The sequence below is a fragment of the Schistocerca piceifrons genome, chromosome 2 (assembly GCF_021461385.2).
Source record: "Schistocerca piceifrons isolate TAMUIC-IGC-003096 chromosome 2, iqSchPice1.1, whole genome shotgun sequence".
NCBI classification, from domain to species: Eukaryota; Metazoa; Arthropoda; class Insecta; order Orthoptera; family Acrididae; genus Schistocerca; species Schistocerca piceifrons.
Genome location: NC_060139.1, coordinates 450,993,311 through 451,003,559, shown reverse-complemented (window position 1 = coordinate 451,003,559; position 10,249 = coordinate 450,993,311). Strand labels below are relative to the sequence as shown.

General features: G+C 37.0%; 1 protein-coding gene across 2 annotated transcripts in view; it reads right to left on the bottom strand.

The window, feature by feature from the left end:
- Nucleotides 1-1,160: 1,160 nt before the first annotated feature.
- The window catches only part of LOC124776762 (sorting nexin-8-like), a 101,200-nt gene continuing 92,111 nt past the window's right edge, over nt 1,161-10,249 (bottom strand). The window contains exons 11-12 of one of the 2 annotated variants that reach the window (XM_047251898.1): nt 7,551-7,739; nt 1,161-1,420 (exon numbers count right to left, since the gene is read on the bottom strand). In XM_047251898.1, the coding sequence (XP_047107854.1) occupies nt 1,313-1,420; nt 7,551-7,739 (297 nt within the window). In that variant the 3' untranslated portion in view covers nt 1,161-1,312. Of the gene's footprint in view, nt 1,421-5,825; nt 6,183-7,550; nt 7,740-10,249 lie in introns of those variants that run through there. The other variant, XM_047251899.1, reaches the window with a different exon arrangement.

The window sequence follows — 10,249 nt, the reverse complement described above, 5'->3', positions numbered from 1 at the left end:
TTTAAGAGGGTTGGAACAAAGACTCTTATGGTTACTTGCAAGTCACCATTCATCTCCCAAGATATTAAAAATACTCCCCCTTCCCTTTCCAGAAACTACCAAATAGGCACCCTCGGCAGAAGGGACATAAATATTAGGAGTCGTGCAAGATGAAAGAAAATACGGTACTTGCAAGAACTTGCTTCTTGCAGTCAGAGGTTATAATCCCTGGCTCCAAACTGCAGACTACAAAGATACGATGGTAGATTTATAGCTACAATGTTTGTAACTTTGTTGTTAATTTAGTGTTTAAGGTGCTGTGCAGCTTTTTGAGGGCTGTGGTAGGGTTCTGCTTACGGTGTCCAGTAGGTGATGTCTGGCTACTGTACACTATTTGTAAGAAGAATATTAAAAATGATGATGGATATGAGAGACTTTAATGTTACACAGTAAATAGAATACAGACTGTTCTATGAACAACTGAAAATTTTTCCGAAGAAAACAGAGAATTGAAAACGTCCAAATTTGTATACTGGATTAAATCAACGCTTTTGTTAAAAAGAAAGTACTGCTGACAGATGTGCATCTGATGCCTACTTTTTTGGTGTGGAAAACTAAAGAATCTCTATCCATAATTTAAAAAGGACTGAAGAACAGAATATTTGAAAACAATCTGCTCGAAGTTCAACAAAATTGTCTACTATCGGGGTGTAAGTGTGCCTGATACTGGGGGGTGGGGGAAGAGAAAGATGCTAAAACGGAAATAAAACCCATTTTAGAAAATGTATTTGACAGACTGGAAGTTTCATACAATCTAAAAGCAACAAGAGTTCAGTTTCATCTCACAAAAATGTTGCTGCTAATATTTGTGTGACCTGTAACAATTTTGTACATACTACTTGAGAATGATCTTAGGCTGAGACTAGCCATGACTCAATAATAATTTAGGACAGTGCAGCTATCTCATAACCATAGGTATATATCCAGTATCTCAACAGTCATCTGGTGAAAAAATAGTCTTTCCATAAATACAGTGCGACTGTGGTGCCAAAGTGAAAACATTGAGTTCTCCTTCTCTCTAAACGCCCTCCCCTGCCCTCCCACACACATGTAAGTACTAAAAGCTTCACACCCTTTAAGAAAAATTAACTGGTCCCTCAAAAACAACTAAGTGTACATAATTTTGGGCTCTGAATTGCACTCAGCAACACATCAGAGTAACAAAGTATATCATAACAATGTTTCTGAATATACATACATATAGCTACAGAGCACTAATTGCATACTGAGTATCAGTGTAGGAAACATCCATCAAAGTGCTTACTGCAGAACACTAACTGTTGGTATTATTTGCAAGAGGGCTGTCACCATTTAAATGCTGACTGTTTTCTGGAAGACACTTCACTATAGTTGGCTGTATCAGTTCCCACACCTCAGCCAGCTGCAAATGAAGACAATGATGCAGTCTTGATAAATATATCTTGGCACACTGACTAAATGCTGATGGCAAAAATAATAACTGTTAGAGAGAGAAATGAGCTACACAGTAAGCAAATTTTCAAATTTTACGAAATGTATATAGCCAACACAAGAAGCTGATCTAAAACTTTTAAATGACATGGTACTTTTTCAAATCTAGTCCACCATAGTATGATTCCTAATTATAATACTTTTTGAACAAATACACTTAACTCTTAACACATTAATGTGTGATACGAAACACTGTTGGTAAGTAATCTACTAATACATTGTTAGTATGTAACTGAAACAAAGTTGTCACATCACCTGAAACATCAAACCAAGAAGCATAAGCAAATAAGAAGTAGTAGTAGTAGTAGTAGTAGTAGTAGAAGAAGAAGAAGAAGAAGACGACGAAGACGAGGAGGAGGAGGAGGAGGAGGAGGAGGAGGAGGAGCAAGAGCAGGAGCAGGGAAAGGAGAAAGGAGGAAATCATGACACACAGAGGTTTATTTACAAAGATGGCTAGACATTAACAGAACAGAGTAATAGGACTTTTGGAGTCAGTGTAAAATGAGGATTCAGTGATAATAAGGCAATTACAGCATCACTAAATATGACTGTAACTAAGAATACGAAGAAAGGTAGGAAGATCTTTTTGTTTAACACAGGTGACAAGAAACAGGTTCAGATTACCTGATAGTGAAAATTTCATCTCCAGCACTGGCAATGTTGGGCATCAGTGGGAATAATTCAAGAACACTGTACAATATGCTTTAGACAGGTATGTGCCGAACAAAGTTATGAGGGATGGAAAAGACCAACTGTGGTTTAACAACCATGTTAGAAAGCTGTTACGAAACCAAAGAGTTTCACTGCAGATTTAAATGTAGCTGAAGCCTCACAAACAAAAATTAAATAATACCAAATGTAGCACAAGAATGGTCTTGTGTGAAGCATTCAATAAATTCAAAAGTAAAATTCTATCAACCAAATTGACAGAAAATCCTTGGGAGTTCCGGTCTCATGTTAAATGAGTAAATGGATCAAAGCCACGTATCCAGATACTCTGTGGCCATAATAGCAATGAAATGGAGGATGAGACACAGAAGTCCAAAATATTAAATGTCTTTCCAAAATTGTTTCGCTAAGGAAGACTGCACTGTAGTTCATCATTTAAATCATCACACGAATGTTACATCAAAACGTGCCCATGGGATACAAAAACCAATGAACAGAGTAAAGGCTACTGAGCCTCATGGGATATCGACTTGATTCTACATAGAGTACTTGAAAGAACTTGCCCCTCTTCTAGAGCCGTATACCATAAGTCTCTGGAGGAGGCAAGTGTCCCTAATGATTAAAAAAAGCACAAATCATTTCCATTTTCCAGAAGGGTAACTGGACAGTTGTGTCGAACTAAAGACCATTTCTCTGATGTTGGTCTGTTGTAGAATTTTGGAATATGTTTTATGCTTGCATATTGTGACATTTTTTTTATAGGAATCAACATGGGTTCCAAAAACAATGATTGTGTGAAACCCAAATTGCTCTCTTTGCCCATGACACCCAGAAAATAGCAGATTTAGTCACAAAGGTAGTTCCATGTTCCTTGACTTGTGGAAGGCATTCGATACAGTTCTGCCCCACCACCCAATGAACAAAATACAAACATATGGAATATCAGAGCAACAGTGCGACTGGATTGAACAGTTTCTTGCGAACAGATCATACCACTTTATTCTCAATGGAGAGAAGTCTTCAGGTGTAAAAGTAACTTGGTCATACGCCAAGGGAGTGTTATAGGACCATTATATATAAAAAAACATATTAGATAGTGTCAGAATTTCCTTGAGGCTTTTTGTGGGTGATGCATTTATATATAAAGACATTGCAAATTAGAAAATTGTATCAAAATGCAGGAAGACCTGCAGAGGATCAACATTTGGTGCAGGGAGTGGCAATTGACCCTCAACATAAAAAACTAAAAAATTGAATACATAAGCCGAAAGATGCTTTATTCTTATTGTCATAAAATATCAAGGAGTAAGCGTACAGACTGATTTGATGTGGAATGACCACCTACAATTAATCAGGTGTAAGGCAGATGCCAGACTAAGATTCATTGGAAGAATCCTCATGAATTGTAGTCAATCAACAAAGGAGGCATCTCACAACATATTCATTCAATCGATACTTTACTACTGCTCATCAGTCTGGGATCCATAATGGAAAGGAATGATAGAGAAAATAGAGAAGATTCGACGAATAGCAGCATTATTTGTTACAGGTTCATCTAGCAGCTGCAAAAGTTTCATTGAGATGCTCTGCCAACTCCATGGAAGATGCTGCAACAGAGGCGTTTTGCATCATGTTGTGATTTACTGTCAATGTTCCAAGAGCATACATTCCTATAAGAATTAACCAATAGATTGTTTCCTCTTACAAATATCTTGCAAAAAGACATGAGGATAAAATCAGAGGGATTTGTGCTCACATGGAGGCTTGCCTGCAGTCATTCTTCCTGTCAACCATTCGTGACTACAACAGGAAAAAGGGGAAGCGACACTGGTCCACAAAGTAACCTCTTCCAGACACAGTGCACTGGTGAGATACACATGTTGACACGGATAAAATGTTCAGAAAACAACCAACCATGCATTACAGCCAAACATGAAAATTCCTCCCAATATCAACAACACAAAATTTGTGCAGTACTCATGAACAAACTGCATGGAAAAAAAAATTATAAACTCAAATACAAACACAGAGTAGAGAAAAAACACCAGTTATAGACAGAGTAATCACTTAACTGTGACCAGTAAATCTGGCCACACAGTAGCAATGTCCTGTTTATGATAAATCATCAAACAACAAAATAGCACATAGTAATAAGATTACTAAACAGTTTCTCATTTTGCCTGTAGTTTCTGTTCACAGTGGATGTTTCAACTGAAAATCCCAACTCATGTGATACATGTTCTGTAACAAATTTTCACTGGCAAAAAATCACAAAGCTGTTGATATTCAATGCAAAATTTGTTTTATATATGTACCAAATGCACTGAATCAAGGTGATGTGGTTCAATGGTATCATCTGTATGCGACTGGAAAGACACATTTATGACGAGAGAAGTGGCCACCTATTTGCAGTCAGCAACGATCCAATATGGGAAACTCACAAAAAATGCACGAAAACTGTTGCTTTACAACATATCAACTGTAGGATAATTTTCTGGAAATTTACTGCAGTGTTTCACATGAGATCATGATGAAACAGAGAAATCCAAGTTCAGGACTCCCTCTTTTTCGAGTACCACAAAACTCAGCAGATGCTAATTTTTGGACTTACTTCTTCATTAAATTGCACGAGGAAAATTTCTACTGAACAAGATCATGACTGCATTAGTGGTGACAAAACAGCATTAAAAAAGAAAAAAAGGGTGCATGATAAGCTCTGTCTACCATCAAAGTTATAGCCGTCATTTTTGGGAGGCTCAACGCATCCTCCTTATGGATTTAATTGGAGGACAATCAATTACACAGCTTTCTTAAAACTTGGAAGAGTCATTCAAAACAATGACTGCAGTCTCTTGATTACCAGCGTCATGCTTTTCCATGAAAATGTTTGCTCTCACCATCCCCACCACTCATCTACCCCATTAAATCAATTTGTTGAGGGTCTCAGATCACAAACAGCATGTAACAGCAAACTTTAAAATATAGACAACTGAAAGTATGCATACTTCAAAAATTAACTGCAAACAGCTGCTGTGTGTTTCCCTTTGCTGTAACTCACCCACTTTTTCTCTCTTCTGTGGTTTTAAAATTTTCAAATTTATGACCTGACAAACTACAGTAAACTGACAAAATGAACCAATTATGATTGTAGAACAGTTGCCTATGAGTAGATATATTCTCTGTAACTATATGGGTTCGGGTTTAATTTTTCACAAATTTTTAAAACAAATATAATAATTTCTCCAGTACTCATCTATTGCAGCATATTTTTATACTGAAATGTAATATAAATTCAGAATTACAACTTACCTGCTCGAACTGAACTGTCCATCTGAATGTTGCAGGATAAAAGATTTAGATGCATAATTATAACTTTGAGAAATAAATGACAATATGTAAGACAGTAATAAAAGTATTTTTGCAATTCATGTACATTCCAAATATAAACAGCTGACTTTTTAATAATGAAGTAAAAATGGTAATTTAAAGATTTTACACAATGAACATACTCTTTTACTTCAAATGAGAGATACCTATGACAAAATTAACATGAGGCAGGCCATAAATGTGTTTTCAGATGCATTGTTTAAGTGGGAAAAAATACCAGGTATTACAAAATGAATGTCGTGGTCTTAAGGCTTTGTAGCATTTATTACGTCAAACTTACAATTATAAATAATACGTCAAATGAAAGAACAACTCAAAATAATTTTTCTTGCTAATGTTTAACATGAGCACCACTCATCGCACAGCACACATTGAGTCAATAGGTGAGATCTTCCCAATAAGTGATCAGTGGGCAATTGCTGCTTCAGTCCTGCTTCTTAAGTTGGGTAGATCAGCTGGTAGCAGGGGCATGTACACGATCCTTTATGAAACCCCACAGGTAAAAATCACATGACATCGGATCAGCTGAACATGGAGACCATGCGAAACATGCTCTTATCTGGACCCTTGCAGCCAATCCAGCAGTTGGGTGCAATGTTGTGTTGTGTACCATTTCACTGCCAAATAAAATTCTGTGATTCATTCTTCCAATTGAGGAAAGAGCCATAGTTCTATGACATCAAGATGAGAAACGCCAGTTACAGTTCTTTATCAAGAAAGAAAGACCCATAAACTTTCTGCTGGGATATGGCACAAAAAAACATTCAATTTAGGGGAGTTTCACTGCAACTGTACCATCTTGTGGTGATTTGTTGATCTCTGTCATGCAACAATATTTCACTTACAAAGATGGCACATAAACCATAGCCTGTAGGCTTTAGAGTTTGCAAAAGGTATACAATCAAAACTATTTGAATTGCTCTTTCATTTGATGTATTATTTATAATTACAAGTTGAATTTAATTAAGTGGTACAAAGCCTTAAACTCCAATATTCATTTTGAAAGACTCAGTATTTATATATCGTTCTTTCAACACAGATTATGATTCCACTGATATTTCAAACCATGAGTAAATATAATGATTATTAAATAAGCTTAAGAACATTATATGCACAACAGAAAAAGTGAAATGAAACATCATTTCATCTGACTTTAATTTACACCCAGTAAGTTCCTTAAACAACAGCTGTGTATTTTAACTAGAAAAACATGCAGCTGATTTTAGTCCAAATATAGCACAGCTATTGATATAGCATAGCTAGTCAGAAATGTAACTGTTTTGGAGTCCCAGGTGAAAGGGCTGAAGAGCACTGACACGACTTCCCATATGGAAATCTTGAAAGGTTACTCCAAATTGGGTTAAGACATGCTTATCTAAACATTGAAATAGTTATGAAGATATTTATGACAAGAAAGTGAATGCAGCTTTCTGTCAATGTCGTTCCAGAGAAATGAGGATGATAAAAAACTACTACTTAAGGTCAAGCATGGCTGAAAGCAGAAACTCAAAATTAGCTATCTTGACAGTACAATACAGCACAGTTCAATGACACATTAAATGAGTTTCTTTCACTCAAAGCATGTAAATGTAAAGTATAACTACAATAAAAATATAATTCATGGAAGGGATGTTTTCTCAAGTAAGATACTTTTATTTTTGATTAATTATTCACACACTATTAATAGTTTACAAGGAACACACAAAATCTGTTCTTTATTGTCCTTCATACTAAAGCCAATGAATAGCTGCTACATACAATAAGACACAGATTTATTTACTTTAATTATTATTCTTTTTACAAATTTTACCCAATTTTTAATTTTTTACTACACATACACTGGAAATAAAAACATAAATGTATGGTTATATCCCAGGTAATTACCAAGGAAGAGGATGCATTTTCTGTATTACAGCTCTGAAAAGAAATAATATGTTACAGTCCCATGTTTGGTGACTAAGATGCAGGAATAGTATCAGACTAACCTCTGAATGGCCACGAATCTGGACAGATACAAGTGTGCTCAGAACACAGGCAAGTATTTCGATATGTGCATGGACTAGTTGGGTCTCCATATGTAGACAATGAAGAGAGAAAGCATTGCGTAACTCCACATTAGCTATTACTGATTCCTGTTCCATCATACGAGCTTCCAGTTGCTCCACACTCTCTGCCTGCATAACATAAAAAGGACACAAATTATTCTAACTTCAGTTTGATTATCACATTTGAAGCTTTTATACCTTCTGACAAATGAAAACTGAATTTTCTTTTTAATTCATTATAGCAACACATTGCTTGACATCCTCTAAGAATTTCAAACAACAAATACTACAGTTTTGCAACTGTAAACCAAAAGCAAAAGACTATCCACAAAACTTACTTTCTTTTCTTTTTTTATTAAGACTTCATTGGTTATCAACTCACCATGTTAAAGGAAACAATATAATAAATTTGCTCACTACCACCTTCCACCATAATGTTTATTGCCTTGTGTGCTATGAGGATACTGATTAAGTTACTTCTATGACCCCTAAGGACATGGCAGTTGTGTGGGTGCCAAACTAAATGGTCATGAAATATTCTGTTCCACTGTCAGAGGGACGTTTCTTTTCATTCACAGTAAACTGAGAAGGATTTGTGACTGATGAATTACAGCAGTGAAGTAATATCACTCTAAAGTGAAACTTTCTGAGGTTTTGCTAGAATGATTCACATTGAGAGGCTACACATGTTCAGAACAGCATAATTGAGAAATATGTATATATAATTATGTGCGCTGGAAAGTTTATTAAACTTGGATGGAGGCTTCAGTATAAACAAGACTTAAGACCTAATACTCAGTTTGTTAATATCTAGTCACCTGAAACATCGCAGTCTAGATCACCCAGGAAACAGTTTATGTAACTGCTGTCAGGATGCAAAGAATTCAGCAGGTAGCTGGTCAGTAACCATTGGACTGATGTAAATAGCAGTGTGCAATAAGGCAAAGCCTGGATGGAATCAGAACACATGGAAACACGTTTAGGACTTTCATACAAAGTGCACAATGAAGATTTAGGGTGGTTATAATTAAACTTTCCCTATTTAACACTTTATAACACAGAACCTAATTACCGTATGAGTACCAAACTTGATATCATTAATGTTCAGAGTATGGGGTGCATGATTTCCATGTGTGACAGCACCACCATCCAGTTCCAACTATGGCTACCAGGTGTCATGATCATTCATAGTCTCAGATCAGTCACAGCTAGACCAGTCGCAGTGCATTTGTTGACATGTCAGCATGAGCTTGGATAAAAGGAACAGAGCATTATTGGTGAAGCTCTATCATCAAAACAACAGTAATGCTGCAGCTGCACTTCCAGAATATCACCGGCTGAAAGGATTACGGAAGGGTCCTCTTTCTCCACCTGCTGTTTTGAGTATGATGAAGCGCAAATCAACTGGAGAACTGGGCAATTCCTCTGGGAAGAGGCCGATGACTGACTGGTTGCATCACAGGTGGTTGATGAAATCGCTGTTGCTATGGCAGACAACACTGCGCACAATTCCCGATTGTCAGGCAGGGCATGTACTGTGTCACGACAGTTGAAAAGCCTGTGGTCCAATGTACAGAACGTATTTTGAACCATTCTCAAATGGTATTCATACAAGATCCATATCATACAGCAGCTTGCAGCACAGGATGCGCAATGACATGATGACTTCAGTCTCCACTTTCTTGCAAGGATTGAAGTCGACAAGGACTGGCCATGGATCATCCTATCTCTGATGGGTGAGGTGAACACACAGAATTTCCAGGTGTGGGGACCTGCACCACCTGCAGTCACTGTGTATCAAGTTCCTTTGTATGGTGAACATGTCACTGTATGCTGTGGCTTCAGAGCTGTGTTCGTCATTGGCCATTCTTTTTTGAACAGGTTGGCACTCAAGGACCAAAGACATGCAGTGTGACTGGAGATCATTACAGTGATATGCTTCACCAGCAAGTCATATCCACCCTACAGGAGAAAGACACATTGATCTCTACAGTTTTCCTGCAAGATGGAGCCCAGTGTACATCACTCATGAAGTTCTTCTGCTTCTCCGAAACACATTTGGTTATGTGGCTACCTGAAGGACAGGGTTTGCCAGGGGAACATTCACATGTGCTGATCTGAAGAGCAGCATATCAACATATCAAGAGAGGTAGCCAGCATACCTACGGACATGTTTTGTTCTGTTGTGCAGAATGCAATCCTGCACTTTCAGGCTTCTGGACACTGATACACTGATGGGTGCCATATTGAGCCCCTTCTGTAGCTGTAATGGTACCGGTATGTACTGGCATGATGTACCACAGCAGCACATTAAGTGTTTCAATTGAATTGCTTCTGTGCTATTACTCTTCCACATGTCCTTGGCATTAATGCTACCAAGTTTGGTGCTTATATGGCAATTATTTTCCGTGTTATAATATGTTAAATAGGGAATTTTTAATAATAACCATCTGGTAAATAGACAATTCATAGTACAATATCTGCTTCAACTGTTCCATTTCAGTGTATTGCAAGTATTATAACTTACACAACTCTGGACAAATTGCAAATACACTAATCCTAGCTTTGTGAGCTGTATTTATCTGAATACACATGACACAGGACAATGATGCACTCTATAGTGAAAGTGAGTTCTTTAA